This window comes from Heteronotia binoei, chromosome 2 (assembly GCF_032191835.1).
Source record: "Heteronotia binoei isolate CCM8104 ecotype False Entrance Well chromosome 2, APGP_CSIRO_Hbin_v1, whole genome shotgun sequence".
NCBI classification, from domain to species: Eukaryota; Metazoa; Chordata; class Lepidosauria; order Squamata; family Gekkonidae; genus Heteronotia; species Heteronotia binoei.
This window is the reverse complement of record NC_083224.1, coordinates 106,588,351-106,607,139: the sequence shown is the minus strand read 5'-3', so window position 1 is coordinate 106,607,139 and position 18,789 is coordinate 106,588,351. Positions and strand designations below refer to the sequence as shown.

At 44.0% G+C, this 18,789-nt stretch overlaps 1 protein-coding gene across 1 annotated transcript in view; it reads left to right on the top strand.

Moving 5' to 3' along the window:
• The first annotated feature begins 5,488 nt into the window (after positions 1 to 5,488).
• SPATA6 (spermatogenesis associated 6) overlaps positions 5,489 to 18,789 on the top strand; it is a 56,604-nt gene continuing 43,303 nt past the window's right edge. Inside the window, exons 1-4 of the mRNA XM_060231789.1 lie at positions 5,489 to 5,737; positions 9,371 to 9,508; positions 15,475 to 15,523; positions 17,175 to 17,216. Coding sequence (XP_060087772.1) covers positions 5,687 to 5,737; positions 9,371 to 9,508; positions 15,475 to 15,523; positions 17,175 to 17,216 — 280 coding nt within the window. The 5' untranslated portion in view covers positions 5,489 to 5,686. The remainder of the gene's footprint in view (positions 5,738 to 9,370; positions 9,509 to 15,474; positions 15,524 to 17,174; positions 17,217 to 18,789) is intronic.

Sequence of the window (18,789 nt, the reverse complement as noted above, 5' to 3'; positions counted from 1 at the left end):
TTCCTGCCAATTTCAAACCCCCCTCCCCCCTTCTTCAGCCTGGTGGGATAGGAGTCCTAGGGAAAGTCCATGCACTCTGAAATTTCTTAACAAAGGGGCAATGTCAGGTAGCTTCATGAACCTTCTCAGGCTGTCAGGTTCTCAAGGTCGGTTAGTCTTTGTAGCAACTTAAAAAGTTGCTAGAGGCAAAGGACCGGCTTTGTTTGTTTTTGTAAAGGTAAGAGGCAGAGGTGACCTTCAGTGGATAATACTGTCTGTGAAGAAAAAATATACAGAGAGAAAGCACATGGGGTGGATGGGATTTAAAAATCAATCCATATAGCAATCAGAAGGCCTCAGTGGTTGGACTGGAGAAGGTGTTTCCTGCAACTTGTGACACAAACTTGATGTAAGTAATGGATCCAGAGAATTATACTTTGCTTTCACAGAATTGCATTTTTACTGTGTCCTAGTGTTGCCAGCTCCAGGTTTGGAAATATCTGGAGATTTGGAGAGGGTGGTGCCTGAGGAATGTGGGGTTTGGGGAGAGAAGGAACTTCTATTGGGTATAATGGCATAAAGCAGTTGATTTCAATTGGGCATAATACCATAAGGCAGTCATTTTCTCCAGGTGAACTGGTCTCTGGCACCTTAAGTCTGTTGTAATTAGAGATGGGCATGAACTGGGAAAATGAGGTTCAGTTTGTGGCATGTCCTGTTCATGAACCATGGACTGTCATAAACTTGTAGTTGCTGCAAAAAGTGGTTCAGTTCATGAGGTGGTAGAATGGCCCTTTGGCATGCTAGACACACCAAACTCACAGAGGTTCTCCAGCTGACTCTCCTTTACATGCCCTCCAATTTTGATGAGGATTGGATTTACAGTGTCTGAGTTATGGCCAACCAAAGAAGGTATCCACAGGAAAGAGCTTTTGGGGGAAATTACCATCTGTCATTTCCCCAGAAAGCACTTTCATGGGGCACCTTCTGAAGGGGGCAGGGTGTAACTCAGACACCATGAATTCAGTCCTCACCAGGTCAGGTAGAAGAGAGCCAGCTGAAGATCCTCTGTGAATTTGGTATCTCTAGTGTGCACAGGATCAGTTCTACGGTCATTTTGACAGGTTCAGGTTCAAGAGTATATAGAATGGATTCTGCGCAAGCTAGAGGCACCAAACTTGGAGGGCATCTAGAGGAGTATCCGGGGGAGGTCCCCTGCAACTTTGATGCCTTGGAAAAATTTCCTTCACGTTTATACAATTTTAAACAGAGGCTTGATGGCCATCTGACAGCAATGAAGATCCTGTGAATTTAGGGGGAAGTGTTTGTGAGTTTCCTGCATTGTGCACGGAGTTTCCTGCATTGTGCATGGAGTTTCCTGCATTGTGCATGTTGGAAGATGACCCTAGAGGTCCCTTCCAACTCTATGATTCTATACGGCAGGGTAGATGTCTCTAGATGGTTGTTGAGACAAGAAATGAAGTGGATTTTCAAACTGCACATTTTAATGTAAGAAGGATTAAATAATGATTGGGACTTGTCTTGTTTTCTGTAACCTGAACTCATGTTTGTAATTTTGCCTCTGCGGAACTTGATGTTATTCTATGTGGAAATGCTGTAGATTTGGTTTATGTTGCTTTAAGGAACTTTAATGGATCACACCTGGGGATATAGTCATGCGCTTCAGTGGTAGTAGGAACTTTATTGTAGCAATGGATGTAAGCATATGGAAACAACTGTGTTGTGTTTGAATTCTTCTGAGAATAATTTTTGAAGGTATATTTTGCACATGTCTATGTATTCCAGGTTAATTTGCTTGCTGCTATGCTGTCATGAATGTTTTTACATGCAGCTCATCGAAGCCAAAGTGAAACAAGAGTTCTAGTACGATCTCGTTGCATGATTAATTGCTAAGCTGCAGTGGACAATTATTCTTTTTTAAGTGCTGGAGTCTTGTGGAGAACACTCACTTCTTGGAATTGTTTCCCGATCCCTTTTTTCTGGAGAAGTCACATTGACTGCATGCTGTTTGGGCACGGGGGAACAGATGTTCTTGTTTATATTTATATGCATGTTTTTGTATAAGAAAATTTCTGCTTTTCATAGACATTTGCATTGTGTATTAATTTTGAGAGGCTGGTCTTTGTGGAGGCCTTTTTTGGCTTTGATTTCTTCTTCTCGGGAACTGGCACGAACCTCCACAAACAGCTTGAAAGTTCATGGAACGTTTGTGGCAGTTGACCTGCAATGAACTTGACTTCACAAACCATGAACTTACAAAAATTCATCATGAAATTTAATTTGTGAGCCTGTTCATTCCTGTTCCTAGTTGTTATAGCAGATCTCCAGCCACAAACCAGATGTTGGAAACCGTTCTGTACCCTGGTGGGCCCTGCCTTAGAGAGAAAAAAATGATTGTTTCTATTTCATCTTTAGTTGTGTGTGTGTTACCAAGGTCCCCCTTCTTACCTAGACATGTGCTGTCTGCCTTGATTCCATCCTGGCTAAATTCACCTTGGGGGCCATTTTAGGAGCTTAGCAATGCCTTCCTTTGGAGAAAGCAAAGTAAAGGCTCTCCTCAGGCTATACTAATGAGTGGCCAAAACTTTGGCAGGAAACTGAAGGGACATCTGCATGCCTACCCATTGCCACAGGGGCTTGCAAAGCCAGGCACCACCCACCTTGGTCTATCAAGGTAATTAAATCAACAAACACTAGTCTTCCTGAATGCAAAATATATTTACATCAAGCAGCTAGGTGAACTGGTTATGTTCTGCTGACCTTGCCTGAATGTCTCTAAACTTACCAGCCTGCCCCATGCATGGAGAAGCCTCAACCCTGCCAGTCCTTTAATCCACCATGACTGAATGCAATCTCATTTTGTGACCTCCTGCAGCTCAGTCAGAGCCACAAAATCCACAGATTCCCATCCTGGACTCACCCTGAATCCCTGGAGGACCATTTCTTTGAAATTATTTTGTGCTGGTTCCTATAATTATCACTGTTCTTCCAGCCCAAACTGTGCAGTCTGATCCACTCCACTTGCACAAAGGCTGCCAATCCTGCTTTTCTTTCTTTGGGACATTTCCTTCCCACATAAGAAGCATCCCTTCATTGTCTTCCATTATTTTTTTCTCTTGTGATCCTTGTAAGTTCTGCTTTAAAGCCCCTGCTCTCAACCTGTGAATCACTGAAACAGAAAAAATGCTGGAAGTCAAGGTGATTTTGGTATCCTGGGACTTGCAGCTTTAGAGAAAAAGAAATGAGATTATTTCTGTCTTCAGACTCCAACCCCCACCCCTGGTCTCAGTAGACAGGGCCAGCTTGCCCACTAGGCAAACTAGGCAATTGCCTAGGGCGCTGACAGGGTGGGGTTGCCAAATTCAGCCCCCCCCTGCCCTAACCCCCCCAGCCTCCAAGTCCTCCTCCCTCCCTTTGTATTTTAATGGCCGGAACTGACAGTAAAGTGCCACATTCAGGGGCTCTTGAAAAGCCTCCCTCCCTCACCGATCAGCTGATCGGTGGGAAGAACCATACAGGGGGCTGGCTGCTCCTATGCCGCCCCTCTTGCGCACTCACGATCAGCATGGGGGCAGCAGCGGGAAGGATGAGCGCTCGCTTGTCTTTCCCGCCGCTGCTGCCCCTGCGCTGATCATGAGCATGCCAGAGAAGCTGCCAGCCTCCAGCTTGGTTTTACCTGCTGATCAGCTGATTGTGGGGGAAAGGCCTTTCAAGAGCCCCTGAATGTGGCGCCATTAAAATACAGAGGAAGGGAGGGAGGAGGAAGAGACGGTGCTGCAGAGGGGGGTGGGGGGGCAGCGGATGCAGCGTGGCACCACAGGGGGGCAGGGGGTGCTGCGAGGGGGGGCAGCGGGCAGCAAGGCTCCTGGGTGCTATGCACCATAGGGCCAGCCCTGTCTGTACATCTGCACGTGGTGGGGTGGGGAAGAAATAAAGCTGATTCCCCAGAAATGGAAAGTGAGACGATTCTGTCCTGGACCCTACTTCAACCCCCCCAAAAAATTCCCATTTTTTTTCAGACCAGGGTATCCAAGAAACAGGATTGCCATCCCCCTGGTGGGGCCTAGAGATCTCCCATTGTTACAACTGATCTCCAGACAACAGAAATCAGTTCCCTTGGAGAAAATGGCTGCTTTTGAAGTTGGACTCAATGGTATTGTACCTTGCTGAAATCCCTCCCTTCCTTGGCTTCACTCCCAAAATCCCCAGGTATTTCCCAGCCCGGACCTGGAAACCCTACCAAGAAGCTAGTATTTACTCTAAATTGTGAGATGCTTAATCTCCAGTATGAGTGGTGTAGTTGTTAGTCCAAGATTGGGGGAACCAAAGTTCCAAACTTCACTTAGCCACGAATCATTTATATGACCTTGGACCAGTGTTCCCTCTAAGCTGAGTTAGTGTGCGCTAGCTCACAGATTTTTAGCCTCTGGCTCATGTGTTTTTGTCTTAGCTCAGGAAGGATGGCCCCAGAGCAAACTAATTTATGTAGTAGCTCATAATTCTAATGCCAGTAGCTCACAAAGTAGAATTTGCTCACAAGACTCCACAGTTTAGAGGGAGCATTGCCTTGGACCCATCACACTCTCAACCTAATCTGTCTAATCTGCGTAGTTGTGAGGAAAAGAGAGGGGGAGGAAGTATTTCTTTTCACATGCAAATGAAATATTTCCTCTGAGATGAAATAATTTAATATAGACAATTAAATATATCCTGGACAGTTTTCAGTCTCATGCCACCCCTCCCAACTAAGAAGTCTACACCCCTGCTCTCCCTCCCAATTCAAAGCACTTTATGAACATTAGGGCCTGTTTTATTGTCATCATGCTGTTTACCAAATTCTCTTACACTACCTTCAGAGTGTTAAAAAAGGCATCTTTATTTCAACTCAAAGCTGTAATTACAATAAAATGTGATATCTGAACTGAATTGTACTGCATTCCCTTTTAAAGTTCAACCATGTTGATTAGTTTAAATCACGATTGCCACCACTGGGAAATTGCCAGAGATTCGGGGGAGCAGTGCCTATGGAGCAGGGTACTTAGAATTAAAGTACCCTATTAAAGCAGTCGGCGCAAATCAAACAAAGCCAGTAATTAACTTGTGAAAGCCCATGCAACTGTAGAAACCTTATTTTCAGTTTTGACCAAAACCAGGTATTTTAAACTTCTTTTGTTTGGCATATAACCCTCCATTCAGCTTGTATCTGAAGAAGTGTGGGTGCACATGAAATCTGATATCTTGAATAAAACGTTGCTGGTCTTAAAGGTGCCACTGGACTCAAACTTTGTTCTGCAGCTTCAGACCAAACACGGCTACCCACTTGAATCTATCTTCACTTAATCTTGTTCCCCTTCCGTTTTTACATTTATTCCTATTAATCTTTACCACCATTGACCCGTACACGGAGGAAAGCGGCGATAATGTCGTCATTCCTGAACCGGAAATGAACGCTGTATTTGCTCTTGTTCTCTTTGCCCAGCGAATCCGTGAGGGTTTCGTCAGCCACGCCCCATGCTCTCAGGGGCTCAGTTAGCGTTCCTCCTGCCATGGCAACTGGGTTTGTCGAGCGTGGGCGGGTCTCAGCCGCCCGGCGCATCCTGTGAGGAGCCAGTCTCTCCCCCCCTCCCTCTACTACAGCTCTAGTTTATGCTTACCCGGCTGGCGGGCGGGAGAGACGGGCGCTCCGATGTCCCCGCGCAAGGGGCTGTTGTGCATTGTGGAGCTTCACATCCGTACGGTGAGAAGGCTTATGGGCGGAGAAAGGGTTAGCGAAAGTGCGTGAGTCGTCGGAGACGGGGTGCTGTTGTAATACGGAGCCTAAGAAGAACGGTCTTTTGGTGGCCAGAGAGCAATCGGGCAGAGCTAAGCAGATTGTTCTAAGGGAGAAGACTTGGGGAATTCCCGTTCCGGGAGGGGGCTTGACAAGGCTTGGGTAGAGCTGTTTTCCTCGCCTTCAGTTTTTAGTTGCAGGCCTCATTCATCTTAGCCTGTTAGTTACGAGCTTTCCTCCATCTGCAGACTCCTGCCCCAGTAATGAGCATGGCGTAAAATTTGTGCCCTACCCTGCAAGTGAATCGGAATCCTGAGCGGGCCGCTGAGTTTCTTTCAAGTTCCGTGCAAAAGGCTAAAACACTCGAACAGAGTCTCAACTCCCAACTATATTCGTGGAAAGTTGAGAACAGCAGATGCAGTGGTTGCGTTTCTACTTGTTATTGGGATGCTGGGAGCTCACACTGCTGATCTGCAAACGTGTGACTTAAAGCACATCCTCTGCACGTTTAGTCGGAAGTAAGCCCAACCTAGTTTATCCCAAATTAGCGTGGATAGAAGTACAGGCTTCGTCTTTCAAGTTAAATTGTGCATCAGTTAGTTTCTCTTTTCCCTTCTCTACAGTAGCAAAAATAAATAAAATAATTCCAACCGTTCAACGCTTTTCTACAATCTGCATGCTCATTGTAAAGATATGTGAAAACTTCAGTTGGCCTTTTGCGTTTCCTGTCAGTTTTCTGTAGTGCTTGAGTAACCGTTATATTAAATCTCCTCCTCTTTACTGACTTCTGACCAATTAAGCATGAACGTTTGCTTTTTCTCACTCTGTTGAGCCAATCCCTTTGTGGAAGTGGGTTTAGAATTTCAGCACTGAATGTAACCTCAGATGTTCATATTCTTGGCAGAGAAGCTGCCACTCCTGCATTTGAAAAATCTATACTGTGGTTCTTTTGTGTTTCAAGGCTAGGGAAAATCTGTTAAAGCTTTTTTTAAAAGTTACATAAACATTCTGTGGAGTTCATTCTTTTAGCTTTCAGTCTAAGCTGTTAGGATTTTACGACTAAAACCCTTTCACTTGTTATGAAGACAGAGTTTTGTTTTTATATTGTTTTTAATATATTTTTACTAATTTTAGTTTCAGCTAGGATTTCTTTTTTTCGCGCCCCCCCCCCCCCAGCATTTAGTATTAACATGTCCCAGTTTGTAACCTTCAGAAACTAGGTAGGATCATCTCAGAGCTGCAGATTATTTTTTACTTAAGCTCTTCCTTCTCATTGCTAGAATGAGACAGATTTTGTAGCCCTATTATAAATACATACCGCATTTGTTCTTAGACGTTTGTGTTATTGAAATGCTGTTGGATTACATTACAATATTTTCCGTTTTTCTCAAAGCACTTCACCAAAAAGACAGTTTGGAGTAATCGATTTCAGGTTCATAGATTACACCAGTTTATTCACTGTGATGAAATTCTACTCCTGTTCATGGCAATGGTTGAAGGAACAGTAATTGGATTGGATTGTGATGAAATACCAACCATTGACGATTTCTAAAATGATGTCGCCAAACTGGATGGCCGAGCTTCAGAATAGCAATAACATTCAGTCTTGCATGTAATGGCCTTCAGAAATGTGTTGTGAGTTCTTACCCTTTGTTTTCCCCTTATGGATCCCGAGTCCTCCTTCCTGATATCCATATCAACCAAACTAAAATTGATGCTGTCCTTAGTTTATTTGCATTAGAAGCCCAGTTTAGAATGTGGTTTGAATAAACATTTTCGTGTAGGATCTGTTTATTGGTAAGTATTGGCTATGGTAGCTAATCTTGATTACAAGATGTTAGCAATGAATGATGTTTTGATATTGTCTTGTTTTTAAGCTTCTCAGAGGCATCTATCTGGCCATTGGTAAAGACAGTGTGCTGGACTACATTTATCTTTGGTCTGATTCAGTAAAGCAATTCATGTTATGAGTTGAAATGATTGCAGAAAGATGTGGAAAAATGAGATTTCACAAGGCAGGTGATTGAGGACAGCAACCAAAAGGCAAGGTCAAGGTCTTAGAGTGCAGCACTTCGTCTTCGCCTAGGAGAAAAAGGTCAATGATACTTCTGGGGACTGGAATTCTCCAGGTTTTCTCTCTTCTTAGAAGCATAAATATGATAAAATTCACAAAGCCCTGAAGAGTGCTGTAGAACTTGCTTATCAATCTTATTGCAAATGTTTTTGTTTTGTTATATAGCAGTCTCAACACATAGTTGCAAGGAGTGAGATCAGAATAGTATGCATGATATTCTATATGTTCAGCAAAACCTTTCCATCTCCTTCGCCATTCTGACTTGTAGGGCTTGCAGCTTCTGAAAAATTGCTTTTGAATGTTGGAAGATCCAGCAGTGAACTTAGCATGAAAGGTTGGGGGGTGGGGGAATTAGAAGGAAAGTAGCAAACTCTATTCAAGTGAAACCTTAATTGCCTTTCTTGAGTGGGCTCTTTGGATCCTGGTCAAAGAAAACTGTGAAGACATACAAGTTACATTGATGCTCCATTTGGTGGCAAGACTTCCTAACCTTGGGTCTCAAGAACTTAGTTCTAAGATACTGTTATCTAGCCCTGGTTTGTCCTAACCCCTGCCCCTCCAGCAAGCATTTTCTTTTATTTCTTGTCTTTTGCCTCCCCAGTCCTTGCAAAATTCTTTGAATTCTAAAAGAAAATTTGAAATGTCATGTATTTTATTGCAATGGTACTTACTCTGTAGCTAATGGAGAGCAATTGCCATTAACCAAAAGAGTCACAGACTTCTGTATTCCCTGTGTGCCAACCTACCAAATATATAAGTAAGCCTGGGTGCTGGGATCAGACAGCAGAAGTTGCAAAGAAGGATAGGAGACTGAACCCTTGACATCAATCTTGGGCACAAGGACTGCATCTTAGGGATGTGCACAGATTGCTCATTCTCTAGCCCCTCCAACAATGGCTGTTCCAAGATAAGAACTGCCTGACTGCCACAAGTCTACCGGGCAAGGGGCATGCCCACTTGGAACATGGAGTGGGTGTGGCAATGGGGAATGGAGGCAAAAGAACCACAAGTACTCTGTCAGCTGCATGTGGCTCTTGAGCCACTGAATGTCACTGCTAGATCTTGTTGAAGTGATTTAATCTTCTCTGTTTAAACCACTGAGGGAAATTGCCTATTTTTCAAATGGCAGGAACATTGAGTCACAAAAAAGGGTGTTCTATTTTAATATGGTTACTCCTTAATTTGTATTAATTGTTTTCATCTCAGTTTTAATTTTTCTCCATCTTGAATTAAAAATCAAGCACAGCAGGACATGCTACACATCTGGTATATGTCAGTGGCTGAAATGGTATGCATGAAGTTCTACATGTGTGTCAAGTTCATCTCCTTTAGTGGAATTTAGGAAAATCTACTTGTATCATAGCTTTGTGCCTCTCTTTCTCTGTTATCAGTAGCCTATGATGTGGATCAAAGGCAGAGGAAAATTTAACATGGAGATGATGTTCTAGGGAGCAGCCTTCTGTTTAACATAACTTGTATATCTACCCTCAAGCAGCTAAGTTGATTTTGAAACATTGTTCTTGCAGATCACATGTCCAGGAATTACCCTGAAACTCAAAGATGACCTCTACATCAGTGCTTTTGTGTTTGGACGATATAAAAAGACTTCACATATTCCTGCAGTATTTCCTCTTACATTTGATGAAAAACTAGTGTTTGAAAAGGTAAACTTCCAGTAGGTAACTTTTCAAAATACACAAAATTTAATTTATCAATCCTTCTTTAGACTTCTCTACAACTACAATGAAAAGGTATAATTTTAAGCTGACTTCTCTCTCTCTCTCTCTCTCGGCTTGACTTTGCGAACGAAGATTTAAGAAGGGTGCAGTAGTCCACATCTGCTGCAGGCTCGCTGGTGGCTGACAAGACCAATGCGGGACAGGCAGGTCCGGCCACAGTGGCTGCAGGGAAAAGTCTGATTTAGGGTTGGTGCTGTAGCAGTGCGATTCTTCCTCAATCTCCTTTTGTCCTCAAGACCAGCTATGCGTGCGTTCTCAAAAGAAGAGGCAGCCAGGTGGATGGTGTGCCTCCATGCTTTGCGATCTGAGGCTAGGTCAGACCACTGGTGATGGTTGATGCGACAGGTGCCAAGGGATTTCTTCAAGGAGTCCTTGTACCTCTTCTTTGGTGCCCCTCTATTTCGATGGCCGGTGGAAAGTTCGCCATACAGAGCAATCTTGGGAAGGCGGTGGTTTTCCATCCTAGAAATATGCCCTGTCCAGCGCAGCTGCGTCTTCAACAGCAGTGCCTCGATGCTTGTAACCTCCGCCCTCTTGAGGACTTCAGTGTTGGTCACAAAGTCACTCCAGTGGATGTTGAGGATGGTGCGAAGGCAGCGCTGATGAAAGCGCTCAAGGAGTCGCAGGTGATGACGGTATAAAAGCCACGATTCGGAGCTGTAGATGAGGTTGTCATCACAACCGCCTTGTAAACATTGATCTTTGTGCCTTTTTTCAGATGCTTGTTGCTCCACACTTTTGTGCAGTCGGCCAAATGCACGGTTTGCCTTTGCCAGCCTGTTGTCAATCTCCTTGTCGATCTTGGCATCTGAGGAGATGATGCACCCCAGGTAGCTGAACTGCTGGACTGTCTTCAGAACTGATTCACCCACAGTGATGCAGGGAGGGTGATAATCTTCCTGGGGTGCAGGCTGGTGGAGAACTTCTGTCTTCTTCAGACTAACTTCTAGGCCGAATAGCTTGGCAGCCTCTGCAAAGCAGGACGTCATATGCTGCAGAGCTGATACCGAGTGGGAGACGAGTGCAGCATCATCAGCAAACAGTAGCTCTCGGATGAGTTTTTCCATTGTCTTGGAGTGAGCCTTTAGTCGCCTCAGGTTGAACAGGCTGCCATCGGTGCGATAGCGGATGTAGACACCATCGTCATCATCTAGATCTACTGCGGCTCTTTGAAGCATCATGCTAAAGAAGATCGTAAAGAGAGTTGGCGCGAGAACGCAGCCTTGCTTTACACCTGTGCCTATTGGGAAGGGCTCCGAGAGGTCGTTGCAGTGTCTGACTTGGCCTCGCTGGTCTTCATGTAGCTGGATGATCATGCTGAGGAACCTTGGGGGACATCCTAAACGTTCCAAGATTTGCCACAGGCCTTTCCTGCTAACGGTATCGAAAGCTTTGGTAAGGTTGACAAAAGTCACATATAGACCCTTGTTCTGTTCCCTGCATTTCTCTTGGAGCTGCCTGAGAACAAATACCATGTCGGTGGTGCTCCTGTTAGCTCTGAAGCCGCACTGGCTCTCTGGGAGGAGTTTTTCTGCAATGGTGGGCACCAGTCTGTTCAGGAGTATTCTGGCAAGGATTTTGCCTGCGATGGAGAGCAGGGTTATCCCCCGGTAGTTGGAGCAGTCTGACTTTTCCCCTTTGTTTTTGTGTAGAGTGATGATGATTGCATCACGGAAGTCCTGTGGTAGTTTGCCTTGTTCCCAGCAGTATGTAGTACTGTGCTCCCATGCTTCCAGATCTCTGGTGGAATTCCATCAACTCCCGCTGTCTTGCCGCTTTTCAGTTGCTTGATGGCTTTAACAGTCTCTTCTAGGGTGGGGATCTCATCCAACTCTGTTTTCACTTGTTGAAGTGGGGTGAGGTGGATTGCTGAATCTTGAACTACGCGGTTGGCACTTAAGAGAACCTGAAAATACTCTGACCACCGGTTCAGTATGGATGCCTTGTCTGTGAGGAGCATTTGGCCGTTTGCACTACGCAAGGGACTCTGAGCCTGATATGATGGGCCATATACTGCCTTCAGGGCTTCGTAGAACCCTCTTAAATCACCAGTGTCTGCACACAGCTGGGTTCTCTCTGCAAGCTTGGCCCACCACTCGTTCTGAATGTCTCGAAGCTTGCGCTGGAGGTTGCTACATGCAGCGCGAAAGATTGCTTTTTTCCTGGGACAGGAGGGCTGAGCAAGATGTGCTTGGTAGGCAGATCTCTTTTTCGCTAGTAATTCTTGGATCTCTTGATTGTTCTCGTCAAACCAGTTCTTGTTCTTCCTTGTGGAGAACCCGAGGACTTCTTCAGAGATCAACAGGATGGTAGTTTTTAGGTGTTCCCAGAGTGCTTCTGGAGAAGGGTCTGTGGGGCAACTGGGGTCCTCAGTTCTTGACTGGAGTTTTGCCTGGAAGGCAGCTTTAACTTCGGCTGACTGAAGGCTGCCAACCTGAAGCTTCCTCCGAGGGATACCTCCTCTCCTGGGTGTGGGTTTAAAGTGAAGATGGAGATTGCAGCATACAAGACGATGATCCGTATGACATTCCGAAGTGGGCATTACTCGGGTGTGTAAGACATCTCGAAGGTCTCTCTGGCGCACCAGAATGTAGTCAATAAGGTGCCAGTGCTTGGACCGTGGGTGCATCCAGGTTGTCTTCAGGCTGTTCTTCTGCTGAAAGATAGTGTTGGTGATGGTGAGCAGGTGCTCCATGCAGAATTCTAACAGGAGGCGCCCTTTATCATTGCAGTTGCCAATGCCGTGTTTGCCAAGTACTCCTTTCCAGGCTTCCAAGTCTTTACCTACTCTGGCATTGAAGTTGCCAAGGATGATCACCTTGTCCTCTGTAGGGGTCTTCCATATAAGGTTGCGTAGATCAGCATAGAACTTGTACTTTTCTGCAGGATCTGCTTGAAGGGTTGCGGCATACACACTGAAGAGTGTTGCATGCTGCTTGTTTTGAAGTGGGAGGCGCATGGACATGATGCGATCTGAGTGACCTGTTGGCAGGTTTTCGAGTTTGGAGGCAATGGAGTTCCTGACCATGAAGCCAACGCCAGAAAGGCGGCTCTCAGCCTTTGACTTACCCGACCAGTAGAGGGTATAGCCAGCACCATGTTCTTGAAGACTACCTTCCTCAGGGAAACGGACCTCACTGAGAGCTGCTATGTCAGTATTCAACCTGAGAAGTTCATGGGCAACTAGAGCAGAGTGTTGTTCAGGGCGACCACTGTCTACTGTGTCAAGCATGGTTCTGATGTTCCAACACGCAAGCTTTAGTCTTTGCACACTTTGTGAGGCACGTGCATGCCTTTTCTTTGTTGTTATTTTTTGACCGCAAGTAAGGATGCCCATTGACCGCGGCTAGCCAACTGGGGTGGGGGGAGATGAGCTTTGTTTAGGCCACCTTTTCTAGGCCCCTCTCCGTGTGGAGCAAGCAGTGCTGTCCCTAGATGAGGCTGCTTGGTTGTTCAGGGTGCTGCCGAAAAATGCTTTCATCTCCGGGTCAGCATCAGGCGACCAATACCCTGAACCGCCTACATGCAGGATCGGGACTGCGGCTTCCAGTGGCATCTTCCACCTGCCGTTTCGCCCCTTGCCCATCGCTGCAGGACTTGGTGTGTTGTGGGTTGTGGATGTGGATATGCCCTTCAGGCCTGCGCAGAGGAATTTTTAGGTGAAGCACAGTGTGCACTGTACTGGCTCCACCCTTTCACCTTGGGGTCATCTGCCATGTCCCAGTAAGCTGGGACGCCGGCAGCGAGTCCTCCAGGTGGTAGGTGTTACATTAACAAGCTCTATCTGCCCGGGTTTGATGTTAGAGTTTTCCTTCTCTTGGCTGGCGAGTTGGTGAGCCCAGCCTGCCCATCCGGTTATACCACCGGACATTCGGTCGCACCATGACGTGGCAAACTCTGTGAGAAACGGGGGGGACCAGCGGGAAGGTGTTGCCACGGATGCAGTAATGCAGGAGAGGCCATTGCAGTGACCATCTGCTAGGCATAGCCGGACAGTGACCACGCGGCGTTCACTACACTGGGAAAGGAGAGACTATGTATTGCGCATACACTTTCCCTGTGGGGGGCAGGATACCCAAGAGGAAGCCCCCCCCCCCCAAGCTGACTTCAGTGTACCTTTAAATGTTCCTTTCCTTTTTTGGTTGATCAAGCATTAATGTATATGTAAGAATTTGAGGCTTTTTGTTGATTTATGTCCTTAATTTTTGGTAAGTCTATATATTCAGTGTCTCTCAGGAGAATTGCTGGCTGTATGAATTTATTTACTTCATTTATACTCCACTTTTCTCTCCAGTGAGGACCCAAAGTGGCTAACAATATTCTTCCCTACTTCATTCTGTCCACCCAGTAACCCTGTGAAGTAGGTTAGGCTGAGAGTGTGACTGGCCCAAGCTTATACAATGAGCTTCCATGGTAGAGTAGGGATTTGAACCTGGATTTCCCAGGTCCTAGTTGATGGAATGTGTAGATATATGCAGTTTACATAGGTAGAGTGTCTTCTTGCTGGGTAGTTTACAGTGCAGTCCTTTTTTGGGAGTAAGCCCCATTCAGTGGATTCTATTAAGTTCCTCACTAGACCTGCTTAAGTTCGCTCTGTTAGACCATTAACAGCACTGCATGAAATGTTGAGAAACATTCTTCAAAAATTCCACTCTGAACCCACTGTAGAGGCATTCAGGGCAAGTATTATTAACAGCTATAGTGGCATATTGTTTCCTGATCTTGGAGTTTCTACATATCGCTGTAATACCTTATCAAAAAGTACATACACAGAAGAAGAGACTTGTGTAGTGACTCAATATTAAGGCCAGCAAATTATATGCATATTTATTAGTTGTGCATGGCTGTCTGTACCATCAGAGTGAGTGGAGGAAGCCCCCCTACATGGCTGCTCAGGGTCTGAATTGGGGCGTTTTCGCACTCACCTTCAGCCGGCGCGACCCCCCTCTTCACCGTGCAGGATCTGCGCGGATTTCGCACTAAACGCCGCGGAGCAGCCGGAAGAGCCGGAAAGTCCCGGCGCTTTTGCGGCGCAAACTTAAACCACCAAAAAGCAGTTTCCGTTTGCGCGGCAAAAGCGCAGGGACTTTCCGGCTCTTCCGGCTGCTCTGCGGTGTTTAGTGCGAAATCCGTGCAGATTCTGCGCGGTGAAGAGGGGGGTCGCGCCGGCTGAAGGTGAGTGCAAAAACGCCCTTGGAGTGTGTTGATCTTTGGATCAGAGCCTGTATGTGTATTTTACAATGATGTAATTGGTTCAAGGATGGCAGGAGAAGGCTTTAGAACAATACATGTGTGAGACCTTTCCGGCCCTGCATTATCTGTCATTTCCCAAACTGTTCTCAACATCTGTGCAATGGTGATGAAAACAGTTCCCTGTCAGATATAATTGATGAAGCTTCAGTGGTGTCAGCAGTGTGTTGCAATGACACTGCACACAGGATCAGGCCTTAAGAGTGTTTTCTCATTTGTTTTAAGAGCAAGGTGATGATTTCTCCTTAATATCCTTCAGTGTTTCTTATTTGTTTTAAGAGCAAGGTAATGATCTCTCCTTAATATCCTTCAGTGAATAACCTGTAAAATGACTGATGAAGAGCAGCAACTACTATTTAATAAAGAGTGAGTTTTTTTCTTGCCATTGGGATTATAATCAAGCTACACATGTGTATATTGTTTATTTACACATAGTGTAAGCAAAGGGAAGTATAATTAAATTAGGGGAGAAAGAAATCTCTTTCATCACTAGTTTATGTATTTCTGTCCTCAGCTTTGCCCTTGTTAGTGATGAATAGTTTCTTTTTTGGTCTAATTATTGGAATGGAAATATTTTCTTATGTCCTTGACATAATTCTAGCTAAGTGGTTCCATTTCATTTTCTTAAATTTTCATTTTAGATATACACAGATGTAATTGACCCTGGAGACCTTGTTGAACGATTTGAATGTAGGTTCCCTCCATTTTTATCTCTATTATATTTGATGCACCAAATTACTTTAAAATGCATAGTATGAAAAGCCAATGAGAGATTAGGAAAGAAGCTGGAAGGTTATTTTTAAGAGCTATAATGTGATTAAAGGGTGCTCCAAAGTCACCCTGACTTTCTCAGTTGTTTCAAGGAAAATCTAAGGTTGCTATCCTATGTATGCTTATTTGGGAGTTAGTCCGATTGAATTCAGTGGGACTAACTTCTGAGTAAATATGCATAGGATTGAGTGTGGGTTTTTTCATAATAACAAACAACTGACAAAAGTTTTTTTGTAAGACTATGTAATCCTGAAGTTCCATGCGTTCCATAGGGAAAATGCAGTATGACATTGTAAGGAGTGCATGTTTGTGAAGTACTAAATGTACACCTTTAATGAGAAACCCTTTTACAGAGTGACAGACAGGACTGAGCTGTGAGAACCCTATCTCAGGCATAAGGCTTGTGTAAGAGCATCAATCTAATCATCCATATAGACTTTTGTTATTTTTCAGAAGCTTGATAATTCGAAACTCACAACACGTTCTTAGCCATCGTGGTTGTCGAACAAGTCAGAGGTTTAAAAATGTGAGCAAAAAGGGTTAGGGGATAGCAGACAATACGAGTTAAAAGAATCTTAGGTTCCTTGTTTTTCACCTATCATGATTGCTAAGATTTGGCTGAATCAAATCAACTTGAAAATGACAGTTGCAAAATCAGAGTTTTGTAGATGTAGTGTAACATGCTGATTAGCTGCTCTTCAGCATCTTGGAGGTTAATGATTTATATGTGCCAATAAATATGGAAATCTATATGCTTCAGAGCTCAGACTTATGAAGCACTGCATTTGATGCATTTGTCCTCTGTCTAAAAAAGGGTTTTCAACAGAAATTTTTGTGCAAAATTGCAAACCACATATAGCAGCCCAGTAGGCAAAATTCTTGTACATTAAGCTTTAACACATTGTAATACAAAAACTGAATGACAAACTGACCCTCAAACTTCAAATGTGTTTATGATTGCCATCTCTCAGACTTACTCCTGGAGAGCTTAGAATGTGCTCTACAGTAAAGGCAATCTTCTCTGTGGCTCAAACACTACCTTTTTGTGTTCAGGTTTGACTCTTTTGTCTACTATCTTGGCATATGCAGGAAATATATTTCTTTTTTTCTTCTTGGACTGTGCCTGGCAGGGGAGCATAAATAAGACAAGAAGAAACCTAGAGTGGCTCTGGCCCAGTGGTATATGTACAAGGTCCTGGCTTCAGTCCTTGTCATCTCCACTTAAAAAAAGAATCAAAGTTATTAAGTGCCCAAGCCCATGGAAACCTTCTGCTAGTCAGATTTGACAATGTTGAGTAGATGGTCTGACATGACATAAGGTATCTGTGTATTTTCACAGATCTTTAAAAATGGATTGACTGATTTATGGTATACTTATCTAGAAGCCTATTAAATGTCAGAGCATGTACTGTCAAATTTGACTTTTACAAAGTAAAAACTATTCATTTGTTTATCAGTGGATCATAACTGTTCAAACTATTCCTGTTTCAATAGAGAAAGTTACATTTGTGAAGTGCTTTCTGTTTGCATATAAGAATAACTTTTGATGATGGTTTTTCCCTCTTTCTAGTTGATACAGTAGTGGTTGACTTAATACAGACTACTCCTCCAGGTATTGTATTGGTGTCTTCATACATTATGCAGTTCCATAGGTAAATAAAGTGTTTGCAAAGGAATCTCTTTTGTTCTTCACATAAAAGGCATAGCTTTTCAGTAACTAATCATCATTATTATTGTGTTAATAGTGTTCACAGCCATGGATCTTTTCCAATCATAGCACACATTGTTAATTGAACAAAGTTTGAGTCCAGTGACATCTTAAAAGTTTTATTCAAGGTATAAGCCAGGGGTGTCAAACACATTTGTTATGAGGGCTGGATCTGACATAAGTGAGACCTTGTTGGGCCGAGCCGTGTCGGGCCGGGCCAGGTGTGTACCGATTTAAGATCAGGTAGCAAAGATATAAACTTTATAAAGGACACAAACAAACAAAATTCAAGATTTTTTTTTAAAAAAACCTTAATATAAAACACGTTTAAAACATTAGCACTTATTGGTCTTAAAGGCACTTCCTTTGTATCTCTCCCATGGGATCTAGGGAACTGGGCAAAGGAAGCTCTGGCTCTTTCCTTTCTTTCCCAGGGGACCAGGAGCAGGGAAGCTTCAGCCAAAAAGAAGAGAGGCTTGGCTCAGTAGCTCTGTTGTGCAATCGAGAGAGCCTGGCAAAGCAAGCTCTCCCTCCCCCCTTCCTCCCCAGGGAAGGAGCCTCAGCCAATGGAGAAAATAGAGCTTTGCTCTGTAACTTTTGTGCGATAGAGCAAGCCTGGCAAAGCGAGCTGTGATGCAGAAGCAAGAGAGAAGAAGGAAGCAAATGACAGCTAATTGCTTGGGGGCCTGATAGAAGCCCTCTGAGGGCCTGATTCAGCCCCCAGGCCGCATGTTTGACACCCCTGGTATAAGCTTTTGTGTGCAAACATTCTTCTTCACAAAAGCTTACACCATAACTAAAACTTTGTTGGTCTTAAAGGTGCCGCTGTACTCAAACTTTGTTCTGTTGTTTCAGAACATCACAGCTACCCATCTGAATTCTCACTGTTAATTGGTGATGCTGATTCTGTGAATTTAGTCTAGAGGTGTTGAACTCATTTGTTACGAGAGCCAGATTTGACACAAATGGGACTTTGTGGGGCCGGGCCATGCATGTCATAAAATGTAATGCCAGTTAGCAGATATATAAACTTTATAAAGGATACAGACAAACACAGTTAAAGATATCATTTTTACTGAGGTTTTTAGGATAGCTAGTTTATACTGTGCTGTTACAACTAGATTTTTTTTTACACTAAGTAATTTTTTTAAAAAAAATGATTAATTGAGGCATTTTGAATTACATTTTAAATATTAGCTATTTTGGGGGTTTATGCTCCTGCTGAATGGTGGCTTTAAAATATGTAATCATAATATAAAAATTATAGCGATAACAACAAAACTGCCAGTCCTTATCACTCAGCTGTAGCCTGAGATTTATTTAGTCAGTTGTTCCCTGCAAGCTCCCTGCTTTGGACAGACATTGCTAATAATCAGTTGTTAATTTCATAACACAAACCTCTCATTTTTGCACATTTGTGGGTAAGTTTTTGTTTTCAAAAATATCCTCCCAAATCCCTTACTTGGTTTGTTCTATC